Source organism: Epinephelus fuscoguttatus, linkage group LG14, assembly GCF_011397635.1.
Source record: "Epinephelus fuscoguttatus linkage group LG14, E.fuscoguttatus.final_Chr_v1".
Lineage (NCBI taxonomy): Eukaryota > Metazoa > Chordata > Actinopteri > Perciformes > Serranidae > Epinephelus > Epinephelus fuscoguttatus.
This window is the reverse complement of record NC_064765.1, coordinates 16,431,653-16,451,938: the sequence shown is the minus strand read 5'-3', so window position 1 is coordinate 16,451,938 and position 20,286 is coordinate 16,431,653. Positions and strand designations below refer to the sequence as shown.

The following is a 20,286-nucleotide window of genomic DNA, read 5'->3' as shown; positions in this document are numbered from 1 at the left end:
TTAGCTTGTTCACTTGCTGTGTGGTTTTCTCTTGTGTAAACCAGGGTTTACATACTGAAGCATATTTGGAACTGAGCGGTGCAGCTATACCCTACAGGTAGTGCTTTAACCATGCTGCCACCGTCCAAGAGAGTGGGAGGATGATAAAGGAAGTGTGTTACAATCCGAGTTCTTCCTCTCTGCCGCTGATTTTCACGCGCACATCTTTCACGTTTATGCAAAGCTTTTGAGGGCATTATGCAAGATAAGCTCATTTTCTAGTCTGATTCCCACTCTAGTACATGCTTTAATGACTCTTAAAGCCAAGGGCTGCTTTTTTAGGCATAATAGCAGTCCCGCGGTCTCTCAGTTTCCACGTAGCCAGAGTGCTTTTTCCACACCTGATCACTTTTGTTCACCCATTTTATGGCTATTGGGGAGCAGGCGGAGGTGAGCGATTTGACAGTGGTTAGTGCCATGAGCCCTAATGTTTATTGGAAGCGAGCGTCTAATAATTTTTGATTACCCCAGAGGAGGTATTAGCCATGTTAGTCAGCAAGGATAATTTCTTATTTACATGCCCCAAGCAGTGAGCACTCTGAAGGAACACTGGGGCTAAATGCGCAACAAAACGAATCAAACATGCCAAACGAGATGCTCCATCCTGGCTGGCTGCAGGGCTGAAGCTGAGAAAACCTTCATTATGCATTTACCATAATTCATTTAGAGGGTTATCAATTTGCAGAATACAGAGAAGATGTTTGGAGGGGGAAGCAAGAACACCATATCAAACGAAAGGGAAGAGAAAAAGGAACAAGGGAAAGCGAGATGAAAAGGAGTAAGATATTCAGGGATAGCTCAGTGCCTGGATTTTTTTAAAAAATGTTGTTCCAATTACACACTTTTTCATGTTCTGAGGCAGAACTTGCATGTTAAATGCTGCAATCTCCTCTCTTTTACCAGTGTCACGCTCCGCCCCCTAAAAAAAGCAGAAGCTGATTTCCCTTTAATGAAAGCCATTTGGCACAGGAATTCTCCTCTATACAATTTTTGTTGAGATTGAGGCTACGCAGAGATGTTCTAGTTCAAATATTGTCTTTCTGTTCATTTAGGGTTGCTCTTTGTTTGGCTTCTGCCCTGCTTACTCAAGGGCTTCTTGTATCTGTCTCTCAGTGTGGATTTCAGGACAGTTACTACATGTTTTCATTTTTCCTCTCCTGGCAACACACACACTGAGAGAAGAAAAAGACCTTTAAAAGCATCTTTCCCTCCGCCACCAGGCAAGGATGACTAAGGCCCCATTAGAACAATTGCAGGAAACTTAGGGAGACGGGGAATGTTTAAAAGAATGAAAGCAGCCTGAAAACACCACTATCTTGTGATAACCAGTGCTTTCTTTCATTATCTAAACACCAAAAAAAAACTCCACCTAGGAAAAAATTGCACTCGCTCCGTCGCTTCATTCAAAAATAAAACAATAGGTAGAGAAAAAAAAGCGAGACAGAAAAAGAAAAAACATTTAACACTTTCCAAAGTAAAGGGGGGGGCAAAAGCTGCATTGTTTAGTACGAATGCTTACTCCCAGGGATGCAGTCCTTAGACAACTGAGTGTCTGCAGGAGACATCTGTGAAGCCTGACCTTGTGACCCCGGAAAGAATGCTCTTAAGGTGGGGGGAAAACTGCCTTTACCACTGCATCATGGCCTACAGGACAGCCCAACAGCAGCACAACAAACACAAGAAAATAACAACACAACAGACTAACAGTCGATGGAAGAAAGAAAAAAAATGAGAATTAGGTGGTGAAAAAAAGAGGAGTTGGAGTGAGGGAAGCAAAATAGAGAGATACTGTAAATATAAAGAGGGAGAGAGAGGGAAGGGAAAGCAATAGAGGGAGAGAAAGGGAGATAACATGCACAGAAAACACAGACAGACTTGATCTGAATTGTGCCTCACAGGCCTGGCTGTCTCTCACTCCTTTGCCCCCCTCCACCCTCCCCCATGAGATCATTTTCATCCTTTATGAGTCAAAAGGAAGCCCAGTTGAAAATGAAAGGTTACACAAGCCAGAGCCCGAGCCCTCAGAGTGAGAGAGGAGAAGATCCCTGCTGCAAGGGCCCTGCTGCTATTCAAAGCACCTGCCATTGTGTGGGCGCCCATCCAGGCCTATTGTTGTGCAGAAATTAGTCGTGCTCCCTTTGGCTCCCTTCGGCTCCAGAGGCATGCGGCAGACCCCCTTGTTGTTTTGGGTTCAGATACGTGGTCGGATAGATGCGTGGCCCCGGCTACCATCACCACTGGCTGTGGCCCTTTGCCCTCTCTCCCAAAGCACAGTATCATTCTAGTTTTTCTTTCTCCTCTCATCCGCCCTCTGTTGTTCACTCCTCAAGAACACTTTCAGCCCAACATTCCTATAGTTTTCGCTCTTTTTCTTTTGTACTCCTACTCTCCTTTCTCCTTTGGTGTATATGCTTATTGTTCTTTGGAGCACCCTCATTATACCCATGGTTATATTTTAAGGGCCTCTCTCTTTGATTTAGGTCTCGTGGGGAGCGAGTGGTGGGCTGGTGGGAGCTGTAGGGCTGGCCCAGCTCTCCGGGCTCCCCAGCCAGCGTCTCGGAGAGTGGGCTTGGGGGTATTGTTGGGGCTGGGCACCGCTGCAGAAGCACTGTTGCTACGGCTAGTGCAGGGGGTGGATGTGAGGGGAAAATTGAAAAGTCAATAACGAAGGGCCGTGCAAAAAAAAAAAAGGAAAGAAAAGAGAGGGTGAAACAAAAGGAGATGGAGAGCTTCAAAAAGCTGAGAGCTATAGAGCACTACTAATTAATAGCATCAGAGGAACAGCGTTTTTTTTTTTTTCTTTTTCTTCTGGAACTTTAATGCTGCATATTAACTTGCAGGGCGAGGCAATTGGGAGCGTGCATTGTGAGTCAGGTCCATCTCACTGCCAGACCAGTTTACAGTGGCGATATTATATAAGGAAGGGCCGATAATGTCTCATTTAGATAGTGAAAAACAAACAAAAAAGCTGCATATGCATTGCAGAAGTTAAACATTTGGTAATTTCTGAGGCGGTTTTTGGTGCAAAGTGCAGCTGCAATGCACCATAAACCCCCAAAAAAGTAAGGGTATAGGGTAAGTAAGTATTACTGCAAAGCTGCTGTATTGCATTTCTTTGCAGCGTAGAAGTTTTTTTGGGTCACTTAGTATAGAATTACTGTGCATTATCCTCCCATGCATTTGTTTCTCTGCATTTGTCAACTCGTACCCTTATCCCAAAATAGATTGCCGCCCATTCCTACTCCCCCATTTTCATGCATCTAATCGAAAGGTGAGGTCCAGGAACATGACAAAATACGAATTTTGGATGGCAGAGTGGCAGTAATTTGAACCAAGGCTTTGCAATTTGTATTTTTTTTTTCACCACGGTAATAGGCTCCTCTCTCACTTTTCCTGCCATAGCAATTTCCACTGCCAACAGCTGTCAAGCCCCTAAAATCAAAATTAGTGCCATGGAATTGGGCCTTAATGAAATGACCTGCTGGATTTACCTTAAGGAGCAGGGGCGGACAGTCAATACTAGCCTCGTCAAAACCCTCTCCCCGCATGCTGCCGCCCCATTAACGAAAGGAAATAGTCTCCAGTAAATGTATTAAGCACTACTTCCACCTTCTAATTATATTTTTCCCTTCTCCCTTCATAATTCATTCACTCTTTCATTAGTTCTTAATATTGAAAAAAGGCTTTTAACTGGCGCTTCTGTCCTCGTGGGGTCACCAATCATTTGTCACTATGTATTACAGAACTGTCATAGGAGCCCATGTTGGATATTGGGGGTTGAATATGTTGTCCCATCGCAGAAAGGAAATATATTTCCTTATGTTGTAGGAGCATGTTCATGGCAGCAGGAGTGTAGATTTTGAGCACATTTTCTGCATGATTTTTTTGCCTTTTCTGCATCAATTCATGGTGGAAATGTCTTTCAAGGGGGCAAATGCATATGTTCTAAATGTTGACGGGCGCATGACCCCTTCATCCCTCCTGAAATCTACGCCTATGCATAGCAGAAACACATTATTTCCATATTACTGCACAGTATAATGTAGCATCAAGGGTTACACCATGGAATCCAGAGCTGTGGCCCCCCTCCCGCCCTCCCTGCCTCTGCTTCCTATAGAAAGAGGTGAATGTGTGCCAAGGCCCAGTGGAGGACACTGGGCCCTGGTTATTGACTTGTAAAGGAGCCGGTAGGTGAGGGGTCTTGACAAGACATGAGCGTCTGACTCTCTTGTAAAGCTGTATCTGATTTCTCTGCTAGTTGGCTCCCCGGAGAGGCACGCTCTACCCTCTGTTGATCAGACTCACTCACTCACAGCTGTATGGAAAAACGCAGCGATAAAAAGAATGAAAGAGTAGTTTTGTGAAAGGAGACGCTCTCGCTTGTGTATGCCATGATTCCCTGTTAGGGTGAGAGCGAGAGCGAGGGAGGAGGGAGAGGGAAGCGAAGGAATCAGCTGCGAGGTGAAAGAGCTGCACATGTAGTGTTTCAGTCAGTATGCCAGCAAAAAAAAAAAAAAAAAGGTCCACAGATGAATGTTTTGGTGCGTTGTGTTACATTGGCTACAATAAGTCAATAAGGGCATCTGCATTTGTGTAGGTGTGATAATATAAAAATAACTGATAGCTGTATCAGCAAGAGGGCAGACAAAGCAAGGATCAGCGAAGCCAGATCCTCACTCCTCACAGATCTGACTAATTTATGAGGGTAAACTGCGCTGACAGAGAGAGAGAGATGCAGGTGGAGGGGAGGAAGTTTTCATTGACTCTCCAGAGCAGGCCAAGCCGAAGCCCCGCAGGGATCTCTCTCTCAGTTTGAACTTTATCAGGGGCTACGCTTAATCAATACACTATCGGAAAAAGAATTAATTACTAAAGCAGAATAAAACAGCTGCATTTTAAACCAAGGATTCATCAATTCTGTAATCTCTTGGTTACAGCTCAGGTGTCAGGAGGATCATTTCAGCTCCATGTAATGAGGAACTGTGGGAGTTTACCCCAACCCTCCACCGTCCTCCTCCTCCTCTACTCTCCGTTTCAGACCCCCACCCCTTCCAACCAACACCCTCTACCTCCTCATCAAGATATTTTTCTTCTCTTCTTTTTCTTCTTCATTCCATTTCCTACCTCCTCAGCTGTTTGTCATCTACTGACAATATTCCCTTTACACTTTCCCCTCTTCCTTTGCCCCTTCCTTAATAAACCAACTGTATTCTGCTCCCTCAACCCCCCCTCATCCCGCTCCGCTACATTCCCTTCCCACCGAATTCCTGTCTTTGCGGGGACGGGACGAAGGGGTATTAAACTTGAAATCTCTGGTGCGAACGCTGACTGGAACGGGACATTCCCGCTGCTGCAGCCATCAAGCCGGACATTCCTCCGCTCAGGCTGGGACACCGCTGGTGCTGTGCAAAGAGAAGGGATGGGGGGGAGGTTGGTGTGCGGCTAAATAGAATAAACCACAATGCTCAAATAGTGGAAATAAATATATTTTTGTGTATAAACTCGATGAAGTGTGACAATCAAAAGGGAAGATTGGTTGGAAGGAAATGAACGGCGTATGGTAAACACATTTAGATACAAAGAGGGAGAGACGAGCCACATAGGAAGTATCCCTTGTGTCACTATAACCTTGGCCGTGCTGTTGCCACGACCGCTGCCATCCAGCTCTTGACCCCAGCCCAAAGCCTGTAAACGGACTGTCCTTGACTCCCCCATAATGGGGGATTTCAAGGCAGGTTGAGAAGGGGTTATGGGTGATGAATTGGGTTTTTAGTGAGCTCATTAGGAAGCCAAACAGAGTTTAGACTGGCGGAGCGGGGCAGCAGCGCAGTAATCAGTTCTGCTCGCTTTGTTCCCTGCCTCCAGGACATTTGTGTGAAAAAAAAAAAGAGAGAGAGCGAGGAGAAAAAAAAAAAACTTCATGGCATTTGGCTGATGAGAGGGCTGCTGAGCAGAGGCTACAATCTGATGGTTGACTTGTTGATTTATAAACCTTTTAATCCATTTGCTCTACCAACCCCCCGCCCCCCTCGGCTCTGTGTAGAAACCCCCATCTCTGCTAAACTCTACTTTGATGCCACTGTCCATCAGGTGTGGTGAAGATGTCTGCAATAAACCCAAGTCGTCCTCCGTTCTCAGTATCAAAACAGGGAGTCTGTTTGTTTGGTTTCAAATTGTAATTGAGGGTAGAGAATCACCGCTGATGCTGTTGTCATACATTGCCTCAAACAGCGTAAGCTGTTCTGAATCACAAAACCACACTCTGTTAAAACTGGCAACCAGCGCAGAGCTGCTCTTTCTGGTGGTTTAGGTAGAAGACTTTGATATGCAATAGTTCCTAGCGGGGATTGTAAAGCCATTTCTCCACTAGCAGATGAATCCATATGATGCATTCATGTGCTCTCCATCTCTCTGTTTTCTTTTGCTCCGGCTCGTCTCTTTATTCCCCGCGTTTGCCACATTATCATTCCAAAGTAGAGCAACTTTGTCATTTTTTACAAAGCAAAAAAAAGTGTGGAAGCAGCTTGTTTTACTAATGATCATGCTTTGTTTCAATTCAACATAGCCCTGCTTGCTTTTGGGAAATACCTATTCTTTAATATTTAATGCTGCATCAAACCTTAGGATTTAGGTATGCTTCTCTGCGGGCACCCGAGCCTGGTTTTTCCTTTGCAACAATTGTGAATTATAGAGGGAGTAGAGTCAATATGTGCAATTGTAATTAGTGAAAGAGGGAAGAAAGAGGACAAAGTCTGGGTAGATAGAAACAAGGTTTGGACAGGTGCATCGGCAGGTTTGTACATTTGTTTATCAGGAAACAAGGGCTGAACCGCCATTACCTGTGAGACCAATTAGCCCCATTCGATTTGGAATTTAAGGGAAGAGCGGCGGCAATGTCGGAGTGCAGAGGGAAGCGGGGTGGAGTTGTCAGGGAGGCAGAGAGTGTGAAATGTCTGGTGGAGACCCAAAGCCCTTCATTAGCCACTGATCCCTGTCTGCTGAGTGAGGAGCAGTCATGGGCATCACAGCTCCCTTTTAGTTCCCCCAAAAAAGAGCGGGGTGAGGGGGTGGAGGGTAGCTCCCCCATCCCCTGCAATTTAGCCCTTTGCCATTCATGCAAATTGGGTCCTGACATCTGCAACAGCCTGCCTCCTTTCTTTTATACATCTTTATTCCATCTCTTTTCTTTGGGTCTTTTTTCCCCTCCTCAAATAAAGCCCCCTTTAGATGGCAGAGTCTTGTCTCAGCTGACATGCATCCTTTTATACACACTCCACATCTGTGTGAGAAGTAGCACTTTTCTGTGTGTTCATATACACATACATTGAACAAAATTAAATCAAAATCCCAGGAGGTATACGCAGTCATTGTGCAGCCCTCAAAGTCCTAATTTATGATGTAATAAGAAAATAGTTGTTGCAGGTAAAAGGTTAATCACACCGATAATAAGTTGAGTATAAAGCCTTGGATAATGTCCATACTTTTTTTAAATTTTAGGGGTTTGGCAGATGATAATCTTATGAAAAGATCAAGAGAGTTCTAGGCAGTGACTCTGGAGAAAAGGCAGTAACCAGGCAGCGTGCCCCCCTTCCTCCCTCTCTCTTCTGGACGAACTACTCTTCTTTGGCTCCAGGGGAGAAGCTGAAAGGGGAGGGTGGCTTTGCTCCAGCCCTTATTTTGGGTTAAAAGGTAAAATAGCCTAACTGGCTGTTAAAAAACAAGTTTTACCTCCAACCCCCCAACCCTCACCCCTCCCCTCTCTTTCTCTCTGCTGCCTCCACTTCAACCTCGCCCTCCATGGTAGGGATGTGCACGGTGGGGTCAACGCTGTGCCTGTGAGAGGAGAGAGGCCTTGTATCGGTGGAGAGGCGATAGTTATCTCCAGCATTCCAGGGATGACAGAGAGATATCTGCCTGATGGCAGGGTTAGGGGGCTTAGAGAAGGGGCGGAGAAGGGAGGGGAGGTACAGGAGTTGTTGAGCAACTACCCCACCACCACCACCACCACAGCTTCCCTCTTTCCTTCCCTCCCTGCCTTTCTTACTGCCTGACTGCCTCGCTTCCCCACACGTAGAAAAAAACCCCATCTAATTAGAAGCTCTTATTCCACTTCATTTAAGGGAACACTTAATGATGTGTTTTTGGGGGGAGACAACTACACATTACTTCTCATGCAAAAGGAACCACTCAGTCGTTGCACTCAGGATGCAGATACAGCTGTGTTTGAGATGGAGGTTTGTCCTCGTTTCTCTCGGGTGTCATGGCCATTGGAGGAGAGAGGGAAATGTGGCAGCCGTCTCTCCTTCACCTTTAGCCGGTGTCCTGGTGGTAACAGGGGGCGGTAAAGAGGAGGCGGGTAGTGACATCTGAGTTTGGCAGGGGGACTTGCTGAAGGAGAGAGTTTGTTGTAATTGCTCTGACAGGTTTTAGGGCTGTTAATGACTCCGGCCTGAGCGCTACCAATTTGTCAGCATGCTTGCTGTTTACTAAGCTGTTGTTTTATGGTCCAGTGCAAGGGGCTGCTGCTTGTTTAAGCACAGATCAGGAAATAATCAGCGTAAAACACTGACTGCAGTGGTGCAGCCACACTAAAACAGTTCCGTTTAGAGCCCTCATCTACTGTATGGATCTGAATGAGCACAGTAAACCATATGGTGTGTGGTCACACAAGGACACACAAACACACTGATGGGTTACTCGCTGTTAGAAATTGGACGCTCGAGTGTGTGTTTTATCATTAAAGGGATTATGTTCTACTCGTTAGCACTTGTCTGCGTCGTATGTTGCGTGAGTGCAAAGCATATTGCTAGCATGCGGCTGTAGCTGGCGGATCCGTAATCCCCAGTCGGCGCAGAGTAACAAGAGGGCCGGCCATTCCGCTAGTGTGAATAGAGCCTCTACGTGTTTGTGTATGTGTGTATGTGAGGGAGGTTGTGTGTGCGTCAAGAGCATGTGGTCCCAGAGCCGGCAAAGACCCCTTCGTAAATCCAGAGTAAATAAAAGGGGTAACCAGACGGACAAAAGAGGAGCCCCCACTGCTTCTCTCATTCGCTGCCATTTGGGGGGGACTGAATGTGCTAAACGCCGCTTATGTTGGCTGAAAAGTTGAGGAGAAAAAGAGGGAAAAGGGAGGCTCTAAATCCCCCTCTTCTTTTCTCTTCATTCTCTGCGGCCAAGCCTGCAGGGCTAGAGGTGGTGTAATAGGAGGGTGTTGGAGGGAGGCTTGTGGGGAGGGGGGTCACTATGGCGTGCTAAGGTAGAGAAGGCCAAAGGAGCCTCCTGCTACAACAAACCTCTTAGCTTCTGTTCCCCGTCTACTCCTCTTTTCTTCTAACACCGCTCGTGAGTTTCCCCTCTTCTCCTCATTTGGGCGAGCTTGGGTGAACATGCCTGACTAGTTTGGGCTGACAGGGGGTGTGGGGGGTCTGTTGTAATTAGTCACTTTAACCACAGCTTCCATAAGCCACTGCCTCTACACTCTTGCTTCATTACCCTGAAACAAATGCCGGGGCCTCCCAGTGCAAAATCACTGCGCAGCCTTTAGAATAATACACACACAACATCTAAAGCTTGTCTGCAGGCTTTTCAGTAGGTGTATTAATAGTACAGGGACCAATAAGTCTCGAGTGTTATTTGATAACTAACCATGACTGGGTTTGAATGTTTTCCAACTATTGACAAGCCATTATTCATTCATGCACGGGTATGTCGGAATGGTGGAGCAGCAAAGGGGAGGGCGTACTGATAGAGCTGCAATGTGTGTTTCTCGCGGCCATATCCATAATGCTAGACCTCAGCGGCTCCCCGAGGGGCAGGGTGCCTCCTAGACATGAAGCATGATCTCTGGAGTCATTAGGACTCCCCTGAATTCCCCTTAACTCTCCGCAGACACTGTAGGACACTCTGTGCTAAAGCAGTTCTTTGTGCACTGAATCCTGAAGCGACCCTGAATGTGCCAACATTAGATAAGCAGAGTTGCAGTGTGTTTACAGTCCTTTCCCAACCCGTTAATGAGCTCAGCCCTGAGACCAATTTACTCACAGGGAGATATATCTGAATGCATTTTTAATAACCACCCACTGGTGATGAGAGAGGGAATGTATGTGAGCGTAATGTGCTCTTGGACTTGGTGCTTGTTTGTTTGCTGGTGTTTTCATTCACTCGCTCGCCCTCATTGCGTCTGGTCATTGTCTTCCATCTCGCCTGATTACACCTTCCCGGTTTCTGTGCACATGGAAATAGGCACAAACTTTCTTAGCGAGCACTTTAGGTCAAGATATTGATAGAGAGTGGGTGAGAGAAGAGGAAAGGAGAGGAAGGAGTGAGGGAAGACAGACAGAGACTGGGGAGAGAGTGGGAGAGAGGAGGAGGAGGAAGAGGGGGGCTGTCTTTTTTGCCGTCTCCAAGGGCGCTGCTTTTCCAAAAGTGCCTGGGGCTACACTCCAGCACCTCGGCTCCCCTAGGCCTTTCGGCTGCCTCCTAATAGCCAACCCCCATCTGTGTCACATGGCCAGATGATGGGACGCTTCCCCCTGCTCTGCCCTGCACTTTTTTTTTTTCTCCTTTCCCTTCCCTCATTTTTTTCAGAGTGCACATCCACACAGGTTAGAATGGCAGAGTTGCCAGGGAACAGTCAGAAGCCATTAGCGTTTGGGACAATTTGCCCTGCAGCGTTCCTTCTCTCGCTCATAAGAAAGGAGTGGGGGTGGATGCAAAGCACCAGCTCTCCTTTAGATGTAATGAGGTTGTGCAAGTTGGGTCTTCTTTATTCTTTTTCTACTCCTTCTTTTCTTCCCCCTGCTTCTCCTTGTTCCTCCTCTTTGTTTCTTTTCACCTTCTGTCCACACTTGATTTTCCTCATATTCTCAAATTAGCAATACAAATATTCCTGCTTGTGTATTTAAAGTTCACAACAGCTATTAATACAGAACACAGAACGTGAACATGTCCGATCCGTGCACACATGACAGTATCCATGTGCATGTGAGGGAAAGACAGAGGCAGAGAGAGGAGCTGAAAGCCTTGGAGTCTGGTTTCACCCTCGCGGGCTAGGGCAGGAGGCAGCGAGCATGCTGGGTAATGAAGTGACAGGTCAGTCTGTAAATACGCACGGGTCGCTCTGGCCCTGGCCAGGGGGGAGGCTATCGCATTGCAGTGAAAATGGAAACGTCAATAAAATTAATCTGCCAGCCTTTTGGCCACTGTGTGGTTCCATTGGATGAGCCTGACTGCTCACAGCAGGAGAGGGATTTGGAGACTAGCTCGAAAATCAACACAAAACCTAGCGGCACACAAACAAACAGCCAAACTGTGTATCAACATTATTCAGTGGAGCTCAAAAGCAGAGAAACAAGGGGAGGGTGGTTAAAATTCACAGCTCACTAGTTGTTGTTATTGAAGTTTGGAAGCAAACTGGGGGAGTTAGACTTGACTTCCGTCTGGGTCGCATTTCTCAGGAAGCCCCTCACAGTCAGGGTAGGGCTATGGCCAGACCAAAGTTTATTGTTTTAGGCTTTCCTGAACAAGGATTCGTACTTAGCCTGGGATTTACGGCATTTGCCACTAATGAATGCCCATTCTACAATTACAACACCCCTATGTCCCCATTCCCATATGTCCTTCAGAGGGGCTGTTGCTTCTTTAACTTCACACAGGGAGCGCAAAGTCGGCACTTCTCTGTTTTCCTCTTTCGTGTGGCTCTGCGCTAATGATGTGGAAGGAAAACACTGTGCACAGAAAGAAAAGAAAGACAGAGAGGGAGAGAGAGGAGAAAAAAGAGAGGGGGAAAAACAAGGGGGGGAGGAAAAAGAAAGTGGGGAAAGTAGTCAGAAGTAAGGGCCCCTGCTGTCCTTGTATTCTTCATTTATTTTGCATTTGATTACGCCACCAGTCGGATCCTTTTTCTTTCCCCCTTTTTAATGTTATTAGTTCAAATATTTATGCGAGATTAAGGCTTGTATAGGTGGCTGTGATTGATGCCTCCCCAAAAACAGGAGGACATGCGAGTCTGAATTTTGAGAACGTCAGGGTCCTTCTCTGCCTTAGTGGAGGAGTTTTTCAGATACATAATTTAGATGCCCTCAAGGAAGGCTTTCAAGGCATTTGTGCCCGGGGGCAAGAAAAAATAACTATGACTGTTAAAAGTAAATCATTTTTGCTAATGCACAATTAATGCCGGGGAAGAGGAACAAGAAAAAGGCACGGGACAAAGATGGAAACTTCGATTTAAAGGAGAAATCGTGCCTGGGTTATGTGCATGTTTTTCCTCTTGAAATCAAACGCTGATGGACATTAATGCAGGCGAAGCCGCCGCTGGCCTGTCATGCTAATCTCGTGGCGGAATGGGGAGGGGAGGGGGAGGTTGCTGCAAGGGAAGCGAGTGGGAGAGGAGGACTGAGAGAGTCGGGGCTTGGGGTGGGGTGGTGGGGGGAGGCAGACGAGTCCATTATGTGCATCGAAGTGCAACAATGAACCACCCCAAATCACATCCCTACGTCTCAACTGGATGCCGTGAATTATCAACTCCTTTGAGTTTTGTTTGTGTGCGAGTGTGCGTCTGCGCACGCAATGTGAATGCATGAATGTACTGTACATGTCTGCATAACTCCTTCCTGTCCCCTTTGGCTCTCTTCAAAAGATGAAGAAAAAAAGCTCTACATTATGTCAAGCATGCAAATTTAATTGAATTAATGACATGAGTCCGAGGCTCTACTGTACTTGAAGGCTCCTTGTCCATTTTTTTTTTTTGTCATCGCGCTCCATTTTTTCCTTCCTCCTCCTCCTTCTCCTCCTACTGTAGAAGTGGAATGAGGAACCTAGTGTTTCAGCGTCCAACCATAACATTAGAGTCATTAACCCCTATTCCCCTCTCCCGTGCTCTGGGGTATAGAACAACTCAGCTAGGCCTCTGTGTAAACCCCTCACTCGCTGTACAGGACTTGGTCTAAGGCCATCTAAATCCCCCCCACCTCCATATCTCCGCTACACAACACTAGCTTTGCCGCGGCGATTCTCTAGGCCTCAGCACAGTGCTTGTGGATTCTTTCATATCTGTGGTATTTGTCCGTTTATCCATTTTTCATGAGCCTTAAATTCAGCTTTGACTGCCTGTACTTCTGTTTCAGCTCTGAGAGTTTTTTCAGATTTAGGATTTTTTTTTTTTTTTTTTTTGATAGTATTCTGAGTCAGTGGTGTTGTCGGGGATGTTATTTAACCCTGGGTTTGGTTTCCGTCCAGGAGATGGCTTAGACAACAGTGTTGCATCGCCTGGCACAGGGGATGACGATGATCCGGACAAGGATAAGAAGAGGCAGAAAAAGCGTGGCATTTTCCCCAAGGTGGCCACTAACATCATGAGGGCGTGGCTGTTCCAGCATCTCACGGTAAGCAGGACTTTTTCTGGAGATACACATGTATGAAAACAACCCCAGTAGAACACACATTCAGACACACACAGACACACAGCTGTCACACAGTCGTTACCGAGGAAGTGAGGGAGTGAGTGACAGCAGCGCTGTGATGCTCACCTGTCGGCCACCTGTCAGACGGACGCAGTGACCAGGTCAATCTAATCAGTTTGGACTGTTTACTCTGCTCAGCACACTCTGAGTAAGAGGGGAGACGGCCCAACACTCCATGACATTTATTCCAATGTGAGATGCGCTGTTTGTCTGGCCTGAAGAGGAGTGTTTTTCTGCTGCAGATTAAAAGCAGTGATTGTGAGTGTAAAGGTGTGTGTGACATATTTTTGTTTGTGTCACAGTAACTCCTGTGTAGGTGTATACATGGTTATGGGTGCACATTTCCAGGCTGACAGCTATATCATGTCTTTCAAAATGCATTTTTTCGACTGAATCTATTCACCTCTTGATCAGTTTCACATTTTATAATCCGGTTGACTTGGTGACATTCTCGCTTATGTTTGAGGTTGAGATGCTAATATATTTCTCCTCCATAGCTGAGAGGAAATTGTTTGTTTGCCAAACAGTTCAGTCAGACAGCTCTGACACTGGCTCATGCACTTCACTACACACAGTGATGCTACATGGCTTGGATTAAATATTCAAATGCCACAGTAATTCAAACATACTTGGTAAAATATGATGAAACACTCCTTTGCGTAGCTGCTTTCTGTGTGTGTGTGTCAGTCTGCTTTTCTGTCTGTGCGGAGTGTGTCATGTATAAGGGGACAGACCACATGTCCCACCACCCTTGCTAATGTCAGGACATTATCAGAACATCAGGCTGTATTGATTTTGCAACACAGGTCAGATTTCAGGAGGAGGTGGCCACGCCAGGACACATAAGCTGCTCTCTGAGCACGTGGCTCCCTGTCCCAGAGCAAAGGGACAATGCGGGGGGGGGAGGGAGAAGTAAAAGAAGAGATAGAGAGAAAGTAGAAGAGACTTAGGGATCATCCACACATTTAAGAGGGTCAGGTGGCCCCTGTGCACCCTGTACCCCTCCTCTCCTTACCAGTGCCCAGCCCCCTGCCCAAAGCCCCCTGTACCCTGATTACCTAACCAAAACCCCAAGTAATGTGTGGCCAGCAAATACGGCCTAATTGAAAGGGCTGTAAATCCATTACATATTGGTCAGGGATAATCAGGAGTGCTTTAATCACTTTTATCTATTCAGGAGCAGTGAAGCTGCAACAGCAAAGCCCTGAGCCTCGCAGGCCTTAGCGGCTCCACCACGCCAGTCTGCATGCTTATTATTCTCATCATTATCAAAATGACTTCACAGCTGTTCACAGCTCCATCGCTCCCTGACTGGAGACCTCTCACCAAACCGCACAGACCAGGCTTCATTCAGAGGCTGAGGGCAGGAGGGCGGGAGAGAGGAAGGGAGGGAGGATGAACTTTTTTTTTAATTATTTGAGAGAAATCTTTTTGCTTTAGGTCCTTTTTCCTCCCCTGAGCTTGGAGCTGGATGTCTTGTTTGTGTATGAAGGGGACAAACAGTGGTTTTATTGAATTGGGATTTACCGTATGCATGCATATACACACGCGCACAATGCATGAACACACCTCGTGTGAGTTAAGACTAAAAATTTCCTCATGATTTGGCATCTTTCCTGGCAAGAGCCTCACACAGCCTCAGTGCTCCCCTTCTGCAGAAGATGCAAAGAGAAAAAGACAGAATGACGCATACAGAGCTTTTGGAAGAGTCGCCAACAATTTTCTTTAGAATTGTTTTAAAATTGAATTGAAAGAGTGGAAAGGGAAGGAGGGTGGGGGCCGCCCGATGTTGGGCACAGGCGCATTTTTCAGAGAGCTGGTTAATTCAGACGGAGCAGAGCTTTCAAGGCCCTCTTTCTCTCTGTCCCTCTCTCCTTTATCACATCCCCTGCTTGTAGATGTTCTCTCCAATCTTTATTTGTTTCTTTTGTGCAAAGCCCTGGCCAGTCTTGTACAAATAATAATCCCTCCCTTTTAACCTTCCTTCATTTCTCTACTGAGGAAGAGGACTAATTGAATTATCCCCCTTCTCACCATCCAATTCTCCCACCCATAAACTCTCACTCACTCTCCCTCACACACACACACACACACACACACACCCATTAGCCATTCTCCTTTCTTTTAATTTGTTAAGCAAATGTATTTGCCATTGCTGGATGCGTTTGTGCAAGGGTGAATTCTTGGGGACTTTGGCCCCTGAATGGCCTATAGCGGCATTCTGCCATTCATGCATTCATTAACTGAGGGGGTGAGGAGTGAAAGGAGCGGCCTTGTATTTTCCTCAAACTGCGGGGCCAGCATGGAGCTCCTCTTCTATGAGCCACAGGGGTCTCTCTACATATGTTCTCAACATCCAGCTATTGTCACATCCTCTGAAAAGCTCAAAAGGACAGGACCCCCCCTCACACACGGAAAAACAACACAGGCCAATAGTAACAACTGTTGGCTTTTGGATTCAGTATAACAAAATTGCCCTCTCCCTCTCCCCTCCCACCCTCCCTCGCTGCAGTCTGACCTCACACTCTCTTGGGAGAAATCACAAGATGGTTTTCTCCGGGACAGTCGCGTATAGAAAGTAACCATCGACCCTGCCGCGCCAACATTCCAGCTGCGGGGAAAATGGAGTTTTTGGTGCCGTAGAGATCTCAAAAAATATGTGAAGAGTCCACAATTACTGCTAAACCTGACCTCTTTTATGTTGAGCCCATATGTACATGCACTACAGAGCACGTGAGCTGGCAACCTGAAATGCCCCATATGTAATTGGCAAACGGCTGGACAGATCAGCTGGTGTTAGCTGGCAGAAAAGGGTCAGACCGTCTCTTCTCTCCCTCCTCCTACCCTCCCTCCCACTCTCTCTCCCTCTCTATAATACCCCCCCTCCCACCCCAAGAGTTTCTGGATGTCTTCCAGCCACATTAGGGGAAGGAAAATCCCAGACTGTTGGTATAAGCTTTTCAATACTACAGGGAGATTATGTTATCAGAAAGGTAAACTTCTCTGTTAGGGGTAAAATGTTCTACTGCACTTCAAAAGCACGGACTGCAAATTTCGGGAGAGGAAGGAGTGATGCAGGAGGATAGGTAGATAGATAGATGGAGAGAAGTGAGAAGAGAGGGTGGCAGTGATGGGAGTTTTGTCCTGTTGTTGCACAAGGTGATGCCCTTTTTTTTCGGCCAAAGCAAACTCTAAAATCTACAATTAGCCCCTTGGCGCCCCTGGCCTTCCTTTCCCTCTCACCCCCTGCTAGCCCCCCGCTAGCCCTTACTCACCCCTGTAAAGACAAGGGTCGGCCTCGCAATGAAAACAGGAAGCACTCAGATACAAAGATACCACTCTGGGCTCTGGCCTTGTCTTTTGACTAGTTTAAACCCTCAAACACCTATGAAAATAAATAGGGGACCTCAGGAGCAGAGCGGGCCAGCTGAGAGTTGGCACACGTGTGTGTATGTGTGCGCTGGAACGGAGGGAAGAGGGGGAGAGTGGTCAGTCAGATGAGTAAGGAGGGTAGCCCTCTCAAGCATCAAGCGTCTCAGGTTTTGTGCTGGGCCACCCTTTGGCCTGGGTGTTTGGGGAAATTCTGTTAAGCTGCTAAGCCAGGTGTATTGGTCCCCTGGGCACTTTGAAAGGGAAGTGATATATCCCTTGGTCATTTGGAAAGTCTTTGGACTGTGAGCAGTAGAAGTGTGTTCAGATGAGATATGCTTATGTGCCAATAGATATTAGTGCAATGTCATTGTCCTGTATGCTGTGAGTATTGAAACAGTTTTTATACACAGCAGGGCTCAGAAGATTTTGTGTTAATACAGAGTGAGGACACATCACACTTTGTCAGGAGATGAGTGCATTGTGCTGCAAACATAATTAGACACTAGTGACACTGGCAAACCCCCCCACCCCCCCAATCCTAAACCCAACATAGCATTAGTCTCCATGACGACAGGGTGTCATCGTCAGGTCGAGCCCTCCTAGCCGCTCTCTCAACCGCCCTTTATAGACGCACATAAAAGAGCCAGCTCGGGTCATTCACAAGACATGGGCGCAGGCAGGGCCAAACCCTGGCAACGGATGTTTGTCCCATACGATAAACAAGTGTACAAGTCCATCCCTTCGAAAAGAGAGGGCATGTTGTTTGAGTAGACTAAACAGTCAGCTCTGTAGGATCCCCAGTTTTTGTTTAAGCTCCTCTAGTCCTTCTAATCCGTGTGTGTTGTTCCAGTACAAGCAGCATTTAACTGGTGGAGACACACATCTGCAAACAGTTTGAAATACCCGAGCCCTTTCTCCTTTTACACTCGACTGCTGAAAGCTGTTTATTCCATATTTGTTGGTGCCCACTGTCTTCCCAGTTTCGTTCTTTATTCAAAAACAAAATCATGCTCAGTTAGTTCACTTACATCTAGTGTGATTAAATTAACTTTTAAAGCCATAAATATGATACAGAAGCAACTATGTGTCAGTCATATACATCAAAAATCTGTTTGCTTTTCACCTTTTTTGTGTGTTGTGTGAGTTTAGATGAAGAGAGGGTGGAGACAAAGCAGAAACAGGAGAGGAGGGGGGTGTTTAGGAGGTAAGAGCAAGGGTGAGGAGGGGGTAAAGAGGGGGCTCCTAAGGGTCACAGAGGTGGAAGCCTGGAGGAGGCCCACACACTAATCTGTCATGTGCTCGTTTGCCTCGGAGCCCAAAAGTCAGCTCTCCAGTCACCCGTGGCAACCCAGGCGACAGTTTGGTTCACTGCCGCCGCCCAAATGTGTGACGATCAGCGAGAGACGCAGGGAAAAAGAGTCATCACATTACGTTTGTGACAACAGCCCGTCGCTTTGTGCGCGTGTGTTTATAAAACAGGTGTTGGTGACAACATGACAGGGTAGTTTGGCGATGTTAAGTCGTTGAAGTCATTGATAATGAGTCCTGAAGGAGATGCTCGGGGTTGAGGTTTGGTGCCGAGCTATTGTCTAGTCGCTCTGTTCGAATGTTGGCTGCTCAGCGACCCTGGAAAACAGAGACACAAGCCACCTCAGCCTGCCATCTGTTCTTCCCCCAGCTAGGCCACCACTGAGGGGCCACCGCAGCATGGACAGACCTCACAGAGAAAGACTGTCAAACCAGTGAAGACATTTGAAAAATGCATTATTTCGCACGAGAATCTCACCTTCCTCGTCGTCAACAAATTACCCCTACTTGTCAACAAGATGTTTTTGGTTTTTTTTAGAAAGAGGGGGCAGAAAACAGAATGAAAGTTTAGACGGGGGATCCAGTGACTTCCAATTTTCACAGGCTGTATAATTATACGACAGGCTGCATCAACTTTGCCATATCATTGCAGAGCAGCTTTGCGGTAATTTCCCAGTGTTAGTGTGTCGAGAGCCTTGTTTACAGTGTGCTTTGGCGTAGTGGGTAGCCGTTCCAGAGGTTTAGTGCTGCATTAGAATGTAATAAGGCCTAATTCGTTTCATGCTCCGACATCAGACCTTTACACTTTGCCCCCTAATCCAGATCTGTCATAGTTCCACTTCAAAGCCAACTAACCCCACGTGGAATCCACTGACATATAAAGCATGGCACACTAACCTTGCATACACTGTGTGTGTAAGCTTGTGAAGAGAGCAGACGTGTTTGGTGTTTCGTTCCCATAGAACATGGTGTTATTGTGCATGTGGAAATGTAGGGATACCTGCTTAACCCCGACGCTTCTCCTCCCTCTACCTCATGTTTCTTCCCTTCCCCCTCCCTCCCTGTTAATTTTCATTCCTGCTGTTTGCATCTTAATGCAGGTTGTTTAATGAAGTAGCAGAAATGAGTGCTTTCGCTGAGGGACTGTTTACAACACGTTCCCACTGCATGGAGGTGATTAAGCTGTGTGAAACTCCACAGTGTTTGCCAAAGAAAAAACCAGAGTAACCCGCGACATATCCTCTAGTCAGACAAGAGCAAACTGAAAAACAAAGGAGGACAGTGTATGTGCGTTTCTTAAAAGGCATTTTACAACAGTGACGTTCTGATGGAAGACCGTGAGCGCAGCGTGAGTTTGACCGACCCCTGCCGAGGTGACTGCACATGCCCTGACCGCAGCAGAATCCAAACAGTGCTGGGCCTGTGGAGGGCAGTCAGATTTATAAACTCACAGTTCTGACTAGGGAGAGACTCCTCCAAGATCACACATGCGCAGAGCTGAGGAGACCTCTGTAAGGCCCTGTGCTCCGCTGAGAGTAAGCTCCAGCTCGGCAGTGTTTCCTTGCCTTAGCGCAATCCGCAGCTGTAGTCATAACGCTGATCTGCTGGCTAGGACCTGGCAGAGCTGACTCTATGGGAAATAGAGCTGGATGACGTCATGTGTAATAAGGGACCCCGTGAGGCAGTCTGTGATAGCGTACATGCCCCCGGTGGAAAACCAAGGTTATTAAGATGGTGGTAGCTGATTCAGTGCCGCTTTCCCTTTTCTACACTTTTGGGGTTATCTTACTCATAACAAAATGCATAAGAGGATTTTGGTTTCACATCTTAGAGCTAGTTTCCTTAAATTACCCCTTACCCTTCCAGGGGTACCGCCCTGCAGGCTAGCCCCCCACCCCCCATCCCACGGTTGATTGCGGGGTTGTGGCAAGAGCTGCTAGAACGGTGGCTGCTGCATGCTGGGGACCATTGAGGCCAATGAGATTCTGCTGCAGGCCTCCAAGCTGCCCCAGTGTTGCTTTGATATTCATCTCACACCAAGAGAAGAATAATGCAAAAGGGGAAAATAGGAGCAGCACAAGCGGTGGAAAACGGCGAACCAGGCTAA

At 46.9% G+C, this 20,286-nt stretch overlaps 1 protein-coding gene across 9 annotated transcripts in view; it reads left to right on the top strand.

Annotated features, from left to right (window-relative positions):
• The window catches only part of meis2a (Meis homeobox 2a), a 229,812-nt gene that overhangs the window by 166,122 nt on the left and 43,404 nt on the right, over positions 1-20,286 (top strand). For 8 of the 9 annotated variants that reach the window (XM_049596482.1, XM_049596479.1, XM_049596472.1 and 5 more), the window contains one exon: positions 13,276-13,421. In XM_049596482.1, the coding sequence (XP_049452439.1) occupies positions 13,276-13,421 (146 nt within the window). The remainder of the gene's footprint in view (positions 1-13,275; positions 13,422-20,286) is intronic. The other variant, XM_049596476.1, reaches the window with a different exon arrangement.